Source organism: Dendropsophus ebraccatus, chromosome 11 (assembly GCF_027789765.1).
Source record: "Dendropsophus ebraccatus isolate aDenEbr1 chromosome 11, aDenEbr1.pat, whole genome shotgun sequence".
NCBI lineage: Eukaryota > Metazoa > Chordata > Amphibia > Anura > Hylidae > Dendropsophus > Dendropsophus ebraccatus.
The window spans coordinates 34,432,943-34,451,580 of record NC_091464.1 but is presented as its reverse complement, the minus strand read 5'-3'; the positions used below and the strand labels follow the sequence as shown (position 1 = coordinate 34,451,580).

The 18,638-nt window shown below is 44.4% G+C and overlaps 1 protein-coding gene across 1 annotated transcript in view; it reads left to right on the top strand.

Annotated features, from left to right (window-relative positions):
- The window catches only part of LOC138767165 (acetylserotonin O-methyltransferase-like), a 51,048-nt gene that overhangs the window by 18,440 nt on the left and 13,970 nt on the right, over nucleotides 1-18,638 (top strand). Inside the window, exons 3-5 of the mRNA XM_069944473.1 lie at nucleotides 6,128-6,257; nucleotides 7,189-7,257; nucleotides 10,494-10,612. Of these exons, the coding sequence (XP_069800574.1) occupies nucleotides 6,128-6,257; nucleotides 7,189-7,257; nucleotides 10,494-10,612 (318 nt within the window). The remainder of the gene's footprint in view (nucleotides 1-6,127; nucleotides 6,258-7,188; nucleotides 7,258-10,493; nucleotides 10,613-18,638) is intronic.

Here is an 18,638-nt window from a genome sequence, read left to right as displayed (position 1 = left end):
CGTACTCGGGAGAAACTGCGCTACATGTTTTGTGTTTTTTTTTTCCTTTGTCTAAAAATGAAAAATTGCTAGAACAACATTTTAGTGTAAAAAATACTTTTGTCTTTTTTCACGCCATATTGTTCGGAAAATCTGTGAAGCACCTGTGGGGTCCAGATGCTCACCACACCCCTTGTTACATTCCTTGAGGGGTGTAGTTTTCTAAATGGTGTCCCTTTAGGGGTGTTTTTTAGGTTTTGGCACCCCAGAGCCTCTGCCAACCTGAAATGGTACAGTCAAAAATGACCAAATATAACGGAGGCGTTGAAATTCACTAGGCGCTCCCTTATATCTGAGGCTTGTGGTTGCGTCAAATAGCGCAATAGGGCCACATATGGGGTATTTCTATAAACTGCGGAAATGGGGCAATCAATTTTGGGGTGCATTTCTCTAGTAATAAGTTTATAATTATGAAAAATATTGGATTACAATAAAATCTCTGCACAGAAAATTAACATTTTAAAATTTCTTACACAATTAGCTTTTATTTCTGTGACACCCCTAAAGGGTTAAATAACTTTCTGGATGTACTTTTGCAGAGGTTAGGGGGTGCAGTTTCTGAAATGGGGTGCTTTGTGGGGCTTTCTAACATACAGGCCCCTCAAATACACTTGGTAAGGCTGCGTTCACACTACGTATATTTCAGTCAGTATATGTATATTTCAGTCAGTATTGTAGTCCTCATATTGCAACCAAAACCAGGAGTGGATTGAATAAACAGAAAGGATCTGTTCACACAATGTTGTAATTGAGTGGACGGCCGCCATATAACGGCAAATATTTGCTGTTATTTTAGAACAACGGCTTTTATATTGAAATAATGGCCGTTATTTACTGTTATATGGCGGCCATTCACTCAATTACAACATTATGTGAACAGATCCTTTCTGTGTTTTTTATCCACTCCTGGTTTTGGTTGCAATACTGACTGAAATATACGTAGTGTGAACGCAGCCCCCACCTGAACAGGTCCCTAAAAATATCTGATTTTGAAATTTTACTGAAAATATGGAAATTTGCTGCTAATGTTTTAAGCTTTCTATTGTCTAAAAAAAATGAAATATAGTTTATAAAATGCCGCCAACATAAAGTAGACATGTTGCTAATGCTATTTAATATATAATTTATGTGACAATTTTTCACTCTATTTTGTTTTTTTCATAAAGATTCGTTATAAGTATCGACTCCAATTTACAAGAAATGTGAAGTACAATATGTAACGAGAAAACAATCTCAGAATCAGCCGGATAGGTAAAAGCATCCCGAAGTTATTAATGAATAAAGTGACACAGGTCAAATTCATAAAATTTGCTCCGGTCTTTAAGGCCATTTCTGGCCGGGTCCTTAAGGGGTTAGGAGCGACCTGGGTCCCTTTAAGTGCGACCTGGGTCCCTTTAAGAGCGACCTGGGTCCCTTTAAGAGCAAAATATGTCCCTTTAAGAGCAAAATGGGTCCTTTTAAGAGCGACCTGGGTCCCTTTAACAGCGACCTGGGTCCCTTTAGGAGCGAAATGGGTCCCTTTAAGAGCAAAATGGGTCCCTTTAAGAGCGATCTGGGTGCCTTTAAGAGCGAAATATGTCCCTTTTAAGAGCAAAATGGGTCCTTTTAAGAGCGACCTGGGTCCCTTTAAGAGCGAAATTGGTCCCTTTAAGAGCGACCTGGGTCCCTTTAGGAGCGATCTGGATCCCTTTAAGAGCAAACTGGGTACCTTTAAGTGCGATCTGGGTTCCTTTAAGATCAACCTGGGTCCCTTTAAGAGCGAAATGGGTCCCTTTAAGAGCACCCTGGGTCCCTTTAAGAGCTACCTGGGTCCCCTTAAGAGCGACCTGGGTCCCTTTAAGAGCGACCTGGGTCCCTTTAAGAGCGAAATATGTCCCTTTAACAGCAAAATGGGTCCCCTTAAAAGGGACCTGGGTCCCTTTAAGAGTGACCTGGGTCCTTTTAAGAGCAAAGTATGTCCCTTTAAGAGCAAAATGGGTCCCTTTAAGAGCGACCTGTGTTCCTTTAAGAGCAAAATATGTCCCTTTAAGCATGAAATTGGTCCCTTTAAGAGTGAAATTGGTCCCTTTAAGAGCGACCTGGGTCCCTTGAAGAGTGACCTGGATCCCTTTAAGAGTGACCTGGGTCCCTTTAAGAGCGATCTGGGTCCCTTTAAGAGTGAAATATGTCCCTTTAAGAGCAAAATGGGTCCTTTTAAGAGCGACCTGGGTCCCTTTAAGAGCTACCTTGGTCCCTTTAAGAGCGAAATGGGTCCCTTTAAGAGTGAAATTGGTCCCTTTAAGAGTGACCTGGGTCCCTTTAAGAGTGACCTGGGTCCCTTTAAGAGTGTCCTGGGTCCCTTTAAGAGCGAACTGGGTCCATTTAAGAGCAAACTGAGTCCCTTTAAGTGCGATCTGGGTCCCTCTAAGAGCGACCTGGGTCCCTTTAAGAGCAAAATGGGTTCTTTTAAGAGCGACTTGGGTCCCTTTAAGAGCAAAATGGGTCCCTTTAAGTGTGAAATTGGTCCCTTTAAGAGTGAAATTGGTCCCTTTAAGAGCGACCTGGGTCCCTTTAAGAGCGAAATTGGTCCCTTTAAGAGCGAAATATGTCCCTTTAAGAGCAAAATGGGTCCCCTTAAAAAGGGACCTGGGTCTCTTTAAGAGTTACCTGGGTCCCTTTAAGAGCAAAATATGTCCCTTTAAGAACAAAATGGGTCCCTTTAAGAGCGACCTGGGTCCCTTTTAAAGCAAAATTTGTCCCTTTTAAGAGCAAAATGGGTCCCTTTAAGAGCAAAATGGGTCCTTTTAAGAGTGACCTGGGTCCCTTTAAGAGCGAAATATGTCCCTCTTAAGAGCAAAATGGGTCCCTTTAAGAGCGACCTGGGTCCCTTTTAAAGCAAAATTTGTCCCTTTTAAGAGCGACCTGGGTCCCTTTAAGAGTGAAATATGTCCCTTTAACCTCTTAAGGACATAGGACGTATGCGTACGTCATATGTCCTCACTTGCACTTCAAAGCGGGGCCGCGCGGCGGCCCCGCTTTGAAGTGCCGCGATCCCGGGTGCCGCGAGTAGCCCGGGACCGCTGCTATTAGCGGGCACGGTCTGATCGCCGTGCCCGCTAATTAGCTAATCGGAGACAGCTGTCAAAGTTGACAGCTGCCTCCGATTACCGGAGGCAACGTTTCCCTGGTGTCTAGTGGGGGAGATCGCTCCTCCGGGACCTTGTCCCGGAGGAGCGATCTCCGTTACTGATGCCGGCCGGGGACGCGTCCAAGATGGCTCCGTCCTCGGCTCGGCACTCGTTCGTTTTCGGCTGCAGCAGCCGAAAGCAAACGAGTGCCGATCTCATGGATCTCTGCAGCATATCTATGCTGCAGAGATCTCAATGAGAGATCACAGTGTATATACTAGAAGTCCCCCAGGGGGGCTTCTAGTATATGTGTAAAAAAAAAAAAAAAAAGTGTTGTTAATAGTAAAAAGCCCCCTCCCCTAATAAAAGTCTGAATCACCCCCCTTTTCCCAGGTTTTAAATAAAAGTAAACAAATAAATAAATAAATAAACATGTTTGCTATCGCCGCGTGCGTAATCGCCCGAACTATTAATTAATCACATTCCTGATCTCGTACGGTAAACGGCGTCAGCGCAAAAAAATCCCAAAGTGCAAAATTGCGCATTTTTGGTCGCATCAAATCCAGAAAAAATGTAATATAAAGCGATCAAAAAGTCGTATATGCGCAATCAAGGTACCGATAGAAAGATCACATCATGGCGCAAAAAATTACACCTCGCACAGCCCCATAGACCAAAGGATAAAAGCGCTATAAGCCTGGGAATGGAGCGATTTTAAGGAACGTATATTGGTTAACAACGGTTTGAATTTTTTACAGGCCATCAGATACAATATAAGTTATACATGTTATATATCGTTTTAATCGTAACGACTTGAGGAACATGCGTAACAAGTCAGTTTTACCCCAGGGCGAATGGCGTAAAAACACATTTCCCCCAAATAAAAGAAATGCGGTTTTTTTTTCAATTTCACCACACTTTGAATTTTTTTCTGGTTTCGCAGTGTACTTTATGCAAACATTCAGCCTGTAATTGCAAAGTACAATTAGTGACGCAAAAAATAAGGGCTCATGTGGGTTTCTAGGTGGAAAAATGCAAGTGCTATGACCTTTTAAACACAAGGAGGAAAAACCGAAAACGTAAAAACGAAAATGGGCCATGTCCTTAAAGGGTTAAGAGTGACCTGGTTCCCTTTAAGAGCGAAATGGGTCCCTTTAAGAGCGAAATGGGTGCCTTTAAGAGCAAAATGGGTCCTTTTAAGAGCGAAATGGGTCCCTTTAAGATCGAAATGGGTCCCTTTAAGAGCAAAATCGGTCTCTTTAAGAGCGACCTGGGTCCCTTTTTAGAGCGACCTGGGTCCCTTTTTAGAGCGACCTGGGTCCCTTTAAGAGCGACCTTGGTCCCTTTAAGAGCGACCTGGGTCCCTTTAAGAGCGACCTTGGTCCCTTTAAGAGCGACCTGGTTTCCTTTAAGAGTGACCTGGCTCCCTTTAAGAGCGACCTGGGTCCCTTTAAAAGCAACCTGGGTCCCTTTAAGAGCGACCTGGGTCCCTTTAAGAGCGACCTTGGTCCCTTTAAGAGCGACCTGGTTCCCTTTAAGAGCGACCTGGCTCCCTTTAAGAGCAAAATGGGTCCCTTTAAAAGCGAAATGAGTCCCTTTAAGAGCAAAATCGGTCTCTTTAAGAGCGACCTGGGTCCCTTTAAGAGCGACCTGGGTCCCTTTAAGAGCGACCTGGGTCCCTTTAAGAGCGACCTTGGTCCCTTTAAGAGCGACCTGGGTCCCTTTAAGAGCGACCTGGGTCCCTTTAAGAGCGACCTGGTTCCCTTTAAGAGCGACCTCGCTCCCTTTAAGAGCGAAATGGGTCCCTTTAAGAGCGACCTGGGTCCCTTTAAGAGCGACCTGGGTCTCTTTAAGAGCGACCTTGGTCCCTTTAAGAGCGACCTGGGTCCCTTTAAGAGCGAAGAGATCCAGGTCGCTCTTAAAGCGACCCATGTCGCTCTTAAAGGGACGGGAGCCAAGTTGCTCTTAAAGGGATGCGACCCAAGTCGCTCTTAAAGAGACGGCACCCAGGATTAAAGTTTCTCTTAAAAGGAAGTCACTGGTAAAGGGGCGCTCTGGAAGTCACTGGTAAAGGGGCGCTCTGGAAGTCACTGGTAAAGGGGCGCTCTGGAAGTCACTGGTAAAGGGGCGCTCTGGAAGTCCCTGGTAAAGGGGCGCTCTGGAAGTCACTGGTAAAGGGGCGCTCTGGAAGTCACTGGTAAAGGGGTGCTCTTTTCAAGCACTATGTATTTCCCTGGAAATTCTAGTTAATTCTAGTTAATTTCCAGCCATATTTCATTTTGCTTTCGTACTGAAAATCTGTATAAACATACCCTTAAAAATTGACAGTAAATCTCAATATGAAATATTTTTGACTATAATAAATCTAATGAAAGTAAATAAATAAATGAATTATATGTCTTTTAAAGGTGCATGCACTTTTTCCTGCTCCCCGGACAGCACATCCACAGATCCACACCCATAAGCCCTAATATACCAACAATATCCACGCTGTTCGGGGTCCAGGAAAGGGTGCTGAGGAGAGGTGCTTCTCATCCAGCGACGCAGTGTAAACCATGCACGCGCAGGAAGCAGCCCCTGTCCATGCGCGAGCTCTTCCTGTACATGCACGTCAAGTAGCAGAATAATTATGCAAACATGAATATGCGTAGGAGGTAGTGATGAAAGCTGGGCGGGCTGAGGGGAGTGCTCTGGTCTCTTAAGGATCTGATTAGCATATTTACTCCAAAATGGTGAGACCGATGGGAAAAAAGACTATCACTGCTAACAGGAGGTACGCAGCTGCAGGGGGATGTCAGAAAGTTAGTTTGCATGGACCTGCTAATACTTCCCTTTAGGTTACAGATTTCTTTATTCTGCATCAGTAGAAAACATTGTACGCTACCTCAGGTTGTGAATACATATTAATATTGACATTTACAATGTTTAGCTGCAATAGTGTGAAAGGGGTAACTATCCTGTTTTTGTATTTTTTTTAATAGGCTATTATTCCAATACTGAAGCTTCCACTGTTTACCTGGTAAAGACCAGTCCTAAGTCACTCTATCACATGATGGTGTTCTACTCTAAAAACGTATATAAGTTGGTCCAGTTCCTGCCACAAGCTGTAAGGTACTGTGTTGATTTCACATGTTGTAAATCAGAGGCAGATAAGGTACATTCATACCTTTTGAGAGAATTTTGAGTTCATTGCACACCTTACCTTTGAAAAGGGACACTAGGGAGATCAGGATACTGTCATACAAAGAGACATGCTATTTGCAGTGTCCTACAAGGTTTCTCAGTGGGATAAGAATATTAATTGTCAGACATATGCCTTTAGAGCTGCTGTGTTTTAGTAGTGTATAGCCCCCTGTGCGCTCCCCCAGAATAATATAACCCCCCTGTGCTCCCCCAGTAGTATATAGCCCCCCCTGTGCCCCCCCCCCCTTCCTATATAGCAGCAGTCACTAGAGGTCGCACTCCCCTTGTCCTGGCGCCTTTGCTCCAGTGACCTTACTTGAGCGCCAACACCACAAGGAGAGTGCGGCCTCTTGTGACCGCTGTGGCCACAAGAATGACTGACAGGGAGGGAGCCAATGGCTCCCTCTCTGTCATTGCTGCTGCACGGTCTCTATGAGCGCTCATACAGTAGTTACTGTGCAGAGCTCAGCAGTGGTTGAAAGGGCTTGTAGGGGGCGCCATGAATGGGTAAGTAGATGAATTACTTACCCATCCCGTTGGTGCTCCCCCCTGACATAATGGCGGCCGGAGCCCTGTGCGGAGCAAAGGCCGGTTTTGCTGGGGGGGGTGGGGGGTGGGGGGCCTTAACCAGTGGGTCCCGGGTCACATGCACCTTTTGCCCTCTGGTTAAAGCAGCCCTGTATAGGGGGTACCTAAAACTGGTAAACTACCTGCTGACTGCCTATGTACTGTGGAAAACTACCTACTAGGAGCACCTATATACTGTGGGAAACTACTGTACCTGCTAGAAGACTTACATACTGGGGAAATTAAATGTTTTGCTACTAGAACTGTAACCTAACTCCTTGTTACTTTACAGGGAAGGTAAAAGTCAGTATGAAAGGGCCTTTGGAGTATCTTCAAAAGAAGTATTTGAGGCGGTTTACAGGTAAATTGTGCCCAAAGCTTTGTAACAATCACTGCTTAGAACAAGGTTTTAAAGTTCTAAAATAAAGTATTTCCTGGTGCCTAAACACTGAAAGAGTTTGTCTTTTATAGTAAATATTTTGCCGAAATATTTTTAAGAGAATAAGACAGCCTTACACACCAGCCCCAGGACCTGAGAGGTAATGAGAACAACATTCTCCTGAGCTCTTTTAAATGTTCCTTAGAACAAAAAAAGACTAAGCCTGATCCAAAGCTTTGTCCAGGCATGATGGAAATTATAGTTTTGCAAGAGCTGGAGAGACGCGAGTTTGACTGTGCACTACAGTATGCATCAATGTGAAAAGATTGCTGGATATTTTTACACCCCCCCCCCCTCCTCGCTTGGCCAAGCACAGTGCAGTACTCAGGCATAGGGGTAGCTGATTTCCAATCCGGTTTTCTACAGAATAAAGAGAGTGTAGGGCGGGCGGCAGCAATAGTGGCTGCATGGGGAACTGTATCTGAGGGTGCTATTACACGGACTGATGGCAGCCTGATCAATACTGTAAATGAGCACCAATCTGCTAGATCAATGTCAATGATCAGGTCTCCTCCTGCACCCTGTATGCTTCCTCCCCGGTTCCCCGAGCTGCAGCTTCAGAGCGGCTCATCAGAGCTCACACTTCCTGAGTCCAGACTGTTATCAGCACTACAAGTCATAGCACATGGGTTTTGGCTTCCCAATGACACTACTCTCAGCCATACGGTGTAAGCGGTGCTCAGCTGTCAGTAAGTCCATATATTCTACAATAAAGAAAAATCTTTAGCGGCACTCACCATAAAATATACCTTTATTGAAGTATGAACACGCTTTGCAGGAACATAGAGGATGCTCCCTTCAGGCGCATGAATGCTTCCGAAACTGTCGTAGGCCAGGAGGGAGCGTCCTCTATGTTCCTTCAAAGTATGATCATACTTCAGCAAGGCTATATTCACACTAAACGTAACACCAGATTGCTCTGTATCTCAAGATCCCAATAGGGATTGTGGGAGACGCAAAGGATGCCTGGAATATTCGGCAGGGTTTTCTCACAATAATCCTTTGGAAATGGGGTTGGTGCATGACAGTGTGTAAAAACAGCTGTGGTACATTGTATTACCTAAAAAATTGTAAATAGTATGTGCTGTACTGTTTGCTGTACGTAGTGTATACAGTATATGGTGTACTTGGTGTTCTGTATGCTCTTATGTATAGAGTACATGCAATGTATGCTGTATGTATAGTGTGTGTATTGTCGGGTATTCAATGTATGTTTAGTGTATGTATTGTGGGGTGTATACTGTAGGTATAGTGTGGGCATTGTGTGGTATATGTATAGTGTATGCAGTGTGTGTTGGACATATAGCGCATATTGAAATATAATATATGCATTGTACATTCTTGTCTTGCCCTGGGTGCTAGCAACACATGGCAGTGACACATCGCTGCCTCTCCCACTCCCAGAAGTCTCTACCTTCAGCCTCTGGGGTGAGTGACAATACAGAGTGGGGAGGTCGGGCACCAGCTGTATGGGAGCCCGGAAAGGGGGGGGGGAGACACTCCCAGGCCCACACAGGCAGGGGGCCCACTGAACACTGCGCTGGTAAACGAAGTCTGCAAAACACATGTATTGGTCTTATTGGGCCTCTTGCGGGTGTCAGCCTTTAACTGTATGTGCTCCTTAGGAACGGATACAGTTAAATGCGGTGCTATCACTGACAAGACAAAAAGTCATTGGCTTCCTGCCCTGCCAATCAATCTTAAGTGTCGGCAGAAGGATTCTGTATCCAGTGACAAAAGGCTGTTGTCCGCCCCCCAAACGCTTCAGCACTGACAAAATGGGAGAGAGACGAAAAGATGCCAGAAGATTTTAGTGCTATCGCCACATGATTTGCTCCACTAGGGGGCCCGCTGAGGCTTTGTCGCCCAAGGGCCCAAAAAAACCTGGAGCCAGCCCTGGAGTGGGTTTGGAAGTTTGTCAGTCCATACCCATCTGCATTAAAATGATACAAATAAACACAAAAGATCACAGCGCAAAAAATGTTATAGGAGTCAGAACAAAGCAATTTTTAAACCCCTTCCCAACAATAATACATATATACTGATGTGTGCGGAACCGCTGTCAGAAACGTATATATACATTCCTACTGCACAGAGTATGTGCAGTAGGAATGTATATATACGTTTCTGACAGCGGTTCCGCATACATCAGTGTGTCAGGGGTTGGAGGTAATGAGAGACAGCTGCGATCCTGCAGCTGCGTCTCATTAACTCCTTAAACGCCGCAATCTATAGTGATTGTGGTGTTTAAGGTAGTCAGTGACAGAACAAGCTTCTGTCACTGAGTGATTGGGACCCGATGGGCGGGGGTAAGTCACTTACCTCAATCCTCTCGGATCGGCAATCTATGAATAGAGTCTGCTCTCAAGCAGGCTCTATGCATAGATCGCCGATAACACTGATCTATGGCTATGCTATGTATCAGTACATGCAATCTAATGATTGCATGTTGTACAGTGAAGAAAGTGTAAAAAAAAATGTGATAAAAAAAAGTTTTTTAAAGTTTTAAAAAAACCCTTAAACCCCCCTCCCAATAAAAGTTTTAAATACTCTTTTAATAATAATAATTATTTTGGCTGTAGCCTAGTGGAACGCCCCTGCTCGTTGCTCCTGTGTATCCATTGCATTTATTAACAGTGAATTTTTGCAATAAACAGCTAGCCGCCTCATGTTATTCTACTGTTTACAATATTACATATCAGAGTGTGTGCAATCGTCCGATCAATTAAGATATAACATTATTGTTTCCGCACGGTGAACAGCATAAAAAAAACCCACCAGTATTGCTGCTTTTAATTATATATATATATATATATATATATATATATATATATATATATATATATAATATATATATATATAGTGATCAAAGTTTTTCTGTAACACCAATATGTTATTGATAAAAACTAGAGATCATAGCGCAAAAAAATGACACCCCAACCTGCCCTGTAGGTGTAAAAATAAAAGCGCTATGGCTCTTAGAAGATGGGGAGGAACATTGCATTAATTTGACCCGGACATCTTTTTTAACTAGTACATCATAATAAAAAACTACAGAATTTGAGTTTCATTGTAGGCATACCAACCTAAAGAATAGAGATGGGAATATGTTTTAAAAATTTCAAGTAACCAATGTGTTTATGATTGTGTGATATTAGATCAGAAGAGGAGATGTTGGTATTTATGCGTTGTATGGATCCAATCTGGAATATTTGTGGAAAGGATGTTATCCAAGCTTTTGACCTCTCTATGTTCCACACAGTATATGATCTTGGAGGTAAGGCGAAAAATCATTATATATATATATATATATATATATATATATATATATATATATATATATGATAAATATCATTCCTTTAGCACACACACACACACAAACACACATATATATATATCACATTTTGAGGCTGCGTTCACACTACGTATATTTCAGTCAGTATATTTCAGTCAGTATTGCAACCAAACCAGGAGTGGATTAAAAACACAGAAAGGATCTGTTCACACAATGTTGAAATTGAGTGGATGGCCGCCATTTAATGGCAAATATTTACTTTAAAGATTTTATTATTTCATACATAAATCCATATACTAAATCAAATCTACTTCATATACAAAAACCACGATAACAGATGAAAAATTCCCTTCTCTACCAAATATTACCTACTATTCTAGAAACCCACAACCCCTTAACTACATTCACAATTAATAACGTTACTATCCTGTGTAGTTAAACCGGCAGGGCGCCCACCCAATCCTATCTTATAATTTAATTCTTTTACCTCTGCCCTCCTCCACCTCCTCTAGTATATCTGTTATGGTCAGTATGGCAAAGGCAGTCTGACAAGACACGGACAGTGAGCCCTGAGCTGACCCCACCCACTGACCCTGCCTAGTTGCCACGGACGGCCCTAAATGGCCCGGACAACCACGGAGTCGGTCCCTACACTGAATAGGTGCGACACACAGAGCACGGACAGACAAACAAAACACAATAAGAGGTGTCAGACAAACCAGGTCAGCAACAGTCGAGCGGCGAAGTACAAAAACAGCAAACAGGAGAATAGTCAAGGTCAGATGCAGATGGTCCAGAATACAGAGATCAGAGGAACTAAACAGGGAGCTGAGACTGCGAGTGAACTCTAATAGTCAGCAGGGAAGGGAGAAACTTGCTGCTTTTTATCTTGGATCAGAGACTTAAGTCCAGCAGATGATTGGACCAGCCCTGATCCCAGCAGCAAGTTCAGCTGAGAAGATCAAGCAGAGCAGTAACCCCTGCACTGCCAGGAGTCTGCCAGGAAAAGCGGGTGTGGCTGGCAAATACAACACAATACAGACAGAGTAAAAAAAAACACAGACAAACTCAGCGCTTCCTTGACCGCGCGGCACGGACCGAGGAGCGCAAAGTCATATTCCTAACAGTACCCCCCCTCTTATGAGGGGCCACTGGACCCTCACTCAAAGGACCAGGCTTAGAGGGGTTACGGGCATGAAACTGCCGGATAAGGCGTGAGGCATGTATGTCCTTACTGGCAACCCAAGTATTTTCCTCGGGACCAAATCCTTTCCACTGGACAAGATATTGGACGGAATTTTGAACTTGGCGAGAGTCCAACATCTTGTCCACCTCAAACTCCAGCTCACCTTGGATGACCAGAGGAGCAGGGAGGACTGCTGGAAGCACAGGAACTACATATTTTTTTAACAATGATTTATGAAAGACATTGTGAATCCTCATATTATTGGGTAACTGTAGGCGGAAGGACACAGAATTAATGATTTCTGTAATTAGATAAGGACCAATGTATTTAGGTGCTAATTTTCCAGAAGGGACTCTGAGCTTAAGATTTCTCGTGGAGAGCCACACCTTGTCCCCTACCTGATATTCATGGCCAGATATACGTCTTTTATTAGCTTGTATGCTAGACAACCTCTGGGCCTTAGTCAGGCTCGCAAGAGCCTGGGCCCAGACTGTGCACAGTCTTTGATAGATAACTTCAGCTGAAGGATTTACAGACTCTGGAGAGTGAGCCGATGAATACCTGGGATTATACCCATAATTGCAAAAGAAAGGCGACATTTTGGTAGACTGACTCTCTCTATTATTAAGCGCGAACTCTGCTAGAGGCAAATAGTTTTTCCATTTATCCTGAGAACATGATACAAAACATCTAAGAAATTGTTCTAAAGATTGGTTTACCCTCTCCGTTTGCCCATTAGACTGGGGGTGAAAGGCAGACGAAAAAGACAACGAAATCCCCAAACGACCACATAGTTCTCTCCAGAATTTGGAGACAAATTGCACTCCCCTATCAGAGACAATGTTTTTAGGAACCCCATGTAACCTTAGGATATGGTTTATGAACAGAGTGGCCAAAGTACAAGCATTGGGGAGTTTTTTCAACGGAATAAGGTGGCACATTTTGGAGAATCTGTCCACCACCACCCAGATCACTGTTTTCCCTTTGGACAATGGCAAATCTGTGATGAAGTCCATAGCGAGGTGGGTCCATGGTCTCCTAGGTATAGGAAGAGGGTGGAGGAGGCCCTCTGATAACCTACGAGGGACCTTGGACCTAGCACAGACTTCACAAGCTTCAACAAAAAATTTTACATCTTGGGACCAAGAAGGCCACCAATATTGCCTTGAGAGGAGATACTTGGTACCAGCAATTCCCGGGTGACCAGCCAGAACAGAACAATGGGTTTCCTCCAAGACTCTAAGCCGGAGATTGGGGGGTACAAAGAGTTTTCCCTCCGGAGTATTTTCAGGGGCAAGGGACTGAGACTCTACCACCTGAGCGACAAGATCAGGTTGGAGGATGGCAAGGACCACCCCGGGCGCAAGTATATTTTCTGGTTCACCTTTTGGGACATTACTGGCATCAAAACTCCGCGATAGGGCATCAGCTTTGACATTTTTAGAACCTGGACGATAGGTTATCTCAAAATCAAAACGAGTAAAGAACAACGCCCACCTCGCCTGTCGAGGGGTTAGGCGTTTGGCCTTGTCTAGGTACAATAAGTTTTTGTGGTCAGTTAGTACCCTGACCTTGTGTTTAGCTCCTTCAAGGAAATGCCTCCATTCGTCGAATGCCCACTTGATGGCAAGCAGTTCCCTGTTACCAATATCATAATTTCCTTCTGCTGGGGAAAATTTCCTGGAGAAGTAAGCTATAGGTCGGAGGTTGGTGAGACTCTCAGGGCCCTGAGAAAGAACCGCACCAACCCCCACCTCTGAAGCATCAACTTCAATAACAAAAGGTTGCTCCAGATCAGGCTGGATGAGCACGGGTGCCTTGGAGAAACATCTTTTTAACTGTCCAAATGCCTCTATAGCCTTGGGAGTCCAGTTATCTAGGTCAGCCCCTTTTCTGGTCAGGTCAGTAAGGGGTTTAGCAATTATGGAAAATCCCTTAATAAATTTTCTATAATAGTTGGCAAATCCCAAGAATCTTTGCAATGCCTTAAGGTTAGTGGGACGTTCCCATTTCTCAATGGCTGCCACTTTGACAGGATCCATACTAAAAGAGTTGGGAGAAATTATGTACCCCAGAAAAGAGACCTTCTGGATTCCGAATTGGCATTTGGACAGTTTGGCAAACAAGTTATTATTTCTAAGCAAATGCATAACAGTGCGAACATGGTTTACGTGGGAAGACCAATCCGGCGAAAAAATTAGGATATCATCCAAATACACCACCAAGAATTTCCCCAGATGTTCCCTGAATATGTCATTCACAAAATGCTGGAATACTGCAGGGGCATTACTTAGACCAAATGGCATCACCTGATACTCGAAATGTCCCTCAGGGGTATTGAAGGCGGTCTTCCACTCATCCCCCTCCCTTATTCTGATCAGATTGTAGGCCCCACGAAGATCTATCTTGGAGAACCACTGAGCACCCACAATGTGATTAAAGAGATCTGGAATAAGAGGAAGGGGGTGCTGGTTTTTGATAGTGATCTTATTTAGTTCTCGGTAATCAATACACGGTCTAAGACCACCATCCTTTTTACCAACAAAAAAGAACCCTGCACCCATGGGAGAGCTGGAGGGACGAATGTGACCCTTGCGGAGGCTTTCCTGAATGTACTCTCGCATAGCCTCCCTCTCAGGCCTAGACAAATTAAAAATTCTACCTTTAGGGTATTTAGTACCAGGGATCAAATCAATGGAGCAATCATATGGCCTATGAGGTGGCAACACATCAACAGCCTTCTCGTCAAACACATCTGAGAAATCGGAAATAAACTCCGGGATCTCCCCCTCCTTGGGGAAGACATCTGCGGCATTCAGCGAAATACAATGAGGAGAGCACTCAGATCCCCATTTTACCAATTCACGAGTGGACCAATCAAAAACAGGGTTATGTTTACTCAACCAAGGTAAACCCAGAATAACATCAGTAGATAAATTGCCCATGATTAAAAAGTCAAGCATTTCTTGGTGAATTGACCCAACCTGCACCTTCATAGTCGGAGTGATATAGCAGATTCTACCCCTGGCCAAAGGGGTAGAATCCGCACCAGTGATGGTCAGCGGATTATTGAGCAAAAGCGGACATGCCTCTAAATGTGACCAAAAACTGGAGCTAATGAAATTGGCGGAGGCCCCAGAATCCACATGAGCAAAACCCGAGACCAATTTGTGCCCCAAACAAAGTGAGATAGGTACCAATACTTTGTTTTTATGTTCAAGGGATACCTGTGCACCTGAATGACCCCCTCGATGGTCACTCAGGCGCTGGAGTCTTTCAGCCGGCTGGTCAGGTCTAGCAGGACAGGACCTCACACGATGACTGAGTTTACCACAGTATAGGCAGAGGTTGTGTTGCAAGCGGAAGGCTCGTCGGGTCTTGGTATTTGAGGTTCCAAGCTGCATGGGTTCTTCTTGTGACAGAGGAACAGAAGGAGGAGGCTGAGAAACACAGTCAATAACAGGAAGAGAACTAGAAGACTCAGAAGTTCCTTTCTCCCTATGTCTGTCTCTGAGTCGCCTGTCAACCCTAATCGCCAAAGTCATTGTTTCTTCTAAGGTGTCAGGGGTAGGGTATACCACTAATAGGTCTTTAAGCTGGTCCGACAACCCCATCCGGAACTGGCACCGCAGTGCGGGGTCATTCCAGCCAGATGACACACACCACTGTCTGAATTGCGCACAGTACTCCTCCACAGGTCTCTTTCCCTGTTTCATGGAAGTCAGTTGGCGTTCTGCTTCCGCTGCTAGGTCTGGATCGTCATACAGGAGTCCTAGGGCAGAAAAAAATTGATCCACGGAGGTCAACTCCATGGATCCAGGGGGTAATGAAAAAGCCCACTCCTGAGGAGGACCCTGCAAGAGGGACATAATAATGCCTACCCTTTGGTCCTCATCTCCAGAGGAGTGGGGGCACAAACGAAAAAACAACTTGCACCCCTCTCTAAATGTTCGGAAATGCTTCCTGTCTCCCTTATACTTTTCAGGGAGCTGCACCGGAGGTTCCGGAGGTAGAGGGGTGGTCATGGTCACCTGTCGGGGTGCAGTCTCTTGTTCCTGGACGCGCTCAGCAAGGTTCTGAACCAGCGTGTTCAGACCTTGCATCTGGTTCACCAGAGTCTTCATGGCGTCCATAATGCTAGGTTACCCCAACAAATTATTAGGCTGACTATTCTGTTATGGTCAGTATGGCAAAGGCAGTCTGACAAGACACGGACAGTGAGCCCTGAGCTGACCCCACCCACTGACCCTGCCTAATTGCCACGGACGGCCCTAAATGGCCCGGACAACCACGGAGTCGGTCCCTACACTGAATAGGTGCGACAAACAGAGCACGGACAGACAAACAAAACACAATAAGAGGTGTCAGACAAACCAGGTCAGCAACAGTCGAGCGGCGAAGTACAAAAACAGCAAACAGGAGAATAGTCGAGGTCAAATGCAGAAGGTCCAGAATACAGAGATCAGAGGAACTAAACAGGGAGCTGAGCAGGCGAGTGAACTCTAATAGTCAGCAGGGAAGAGAGAAACTTGCTGCTTTTTATCTAGGATCAGAGACTAAGTTCAGCAGATGATTGGACCAGCCCTGATCCCAGCAGCAAGTTCAGCTGAGAAGATCAAGCAGAGCAGTAACCCCTGCACTGCCAGGAGTCTGCCAGGAAAAGCGGGTGTGGCTGGCAAATACAACACAATACAGACAGAGTAAAAAAAAACACAGACAAACTCAGCGCTTCCTTGACCGCCCGTCACGGACCGAGGAGCGCAAAGTCATATTCCTAACAATATCCTGATTAACTATCCAACACACATTTAGGCAGCGACGCAGCCCCATCCATACCACCCCATAGACCCGGGCGGGGCACCGGGGGACGAGCCAGACCCCATTTCACATTATAACATCTCATTATTTCAGCCCTAATTAGCCTCTTCACACCTTTAACCTTGCTCACCTTATAACCGGACGCACCCAGTTTTGGGCACCCCGAGCTATCGGCGAGCCTACCCACTCACACATTGAAGTCCAAGACCTAGTATTAACATAGCCTCTGGTCTCCAACCCCACTCTGTCCCGGAACCCCCCCTCTGCCCATTTTCATGGACAGCTAAGAGTCTCCAGACAGACGGGTTTTTACATACAAACATCTACTCATGAGGCTTAGACTTAGCTACCCCTTTAGAGCATCGAACAGGTGTTGCATCAGCCGCTTACATCCCGGCCGTCCCCGAACTTCCACCGCTTCTTATGTGCTATCTACCTTATAGTGAGTCCCCTCGCCCCCCCCCCCCCCCCCCGCCCAAGGGGCAGCACAGACACAGCCCCGCCGGCTCCCCATTCATCCTTCCTCATTCATCCACGTTATTATTATATCTACAAAGTAGGCGCCCCGAGAGTACCCCACAGGTTACAATTCTTAGATCATTAGGTTCCCAAGTTCCCCTCTTCCCAAATTGGGCCACCAGAACATATTATATTTACCTCTAATCACTCGAGCCATCAGGAGAAGGTTATATATTATCATTTTAATACAATTGGACATGTGCTGATCTTCGAATACACCCAGAATTGCACAAATATATTCATCATTAGTTACAAAATCAAATAAACGTGACAAAACTAAGAAAACCTCTGTCCAAAATTTGTTTACCACCTCACATTCCCACCAACAGTGTTCAAGTGATACATTGTCAATTCCACACTTGCAGCAACTGACCCTATTTCCTTTTCTCCACTTATTAATATCTTTTGGTGAATAGTACAATCTGTGTGTACAGAAAAATTGCATCATCATGTTTTTTTTATCTGTGATATGATTTCTCGCATTTCCATATACCTTCAACCAAAAATCATGATCTCTATCCTCTATTACCCTAGCCCATTTCTTTTGTGAAATAATGTCAGCCTTCTTCTTAAGACTATTCCCATAAACCTTATACAACTTAGTGATCTTACCTTTTACCCTACCCGATATTCCTAGTATTTGTGCAATACCTTCTGATACAATTACATTCCAGCACACCCTCGAATCCGTATTTCTAACTGCATCCTTCACCTGCAAAAATCTTAAATAACATAACGGTGCCAAAAAATTACAGTTTAACTCGTCATATGACTTAAAACTCCCATTTGTAAAAAACTGATGTGCATACTTTAGTCCACTTTTTATCCAGTATTCGGAATCTGGTACTTTTGCAATTTCTGGAAACTGGCTATTACACCACAACGGGGTAAAGGAATAAATCCCTTCTTTTTTATCACCTTTTTTCACCACTTCCCACACCTTAATAGCTAGTTTATAGATGCACGTCCTTTTTGTTCTTTTATCCACTTTTCCAGGAATTTTTCTTCTCTCCATTTTACCAGCCAAGCTAAATTAGAGGCGATAAAATAGCCAAAGAAGTTGGGCACTGCCAACCCTTCCTTTTCCTCTGGCATTTCAAGAATCTCTAATTTTAGTCGCACCCTTTTTCTGTTCCAAATAAGCTCATTTAATAGACCATCTATTTTCTTAAAGATCTTTCTATCTACCCAAACGGGGGAGGCCCCTAGCACATAGTTCAACTGTGGTAGCCAAATCATCTTTATTAGACCCACCTTATCTGCCCTAGACAAAGGGAGTTTACTCCAAATACTGATCTGCTGTTTCATCTTTTTTAATCTCGGGTGAATATTTAAATGTTTAAATCTACTCATATCTGCTGCCATCCATACCCCCAGATATTTAAATACTCCATCTGAACTCAGTATTCTAAGATCTGTGTGGGTCTGCACCCTAATTTTGGTATCCAGAGGTAACAATACCGATTTCCCCCAGTTAATAGTTAG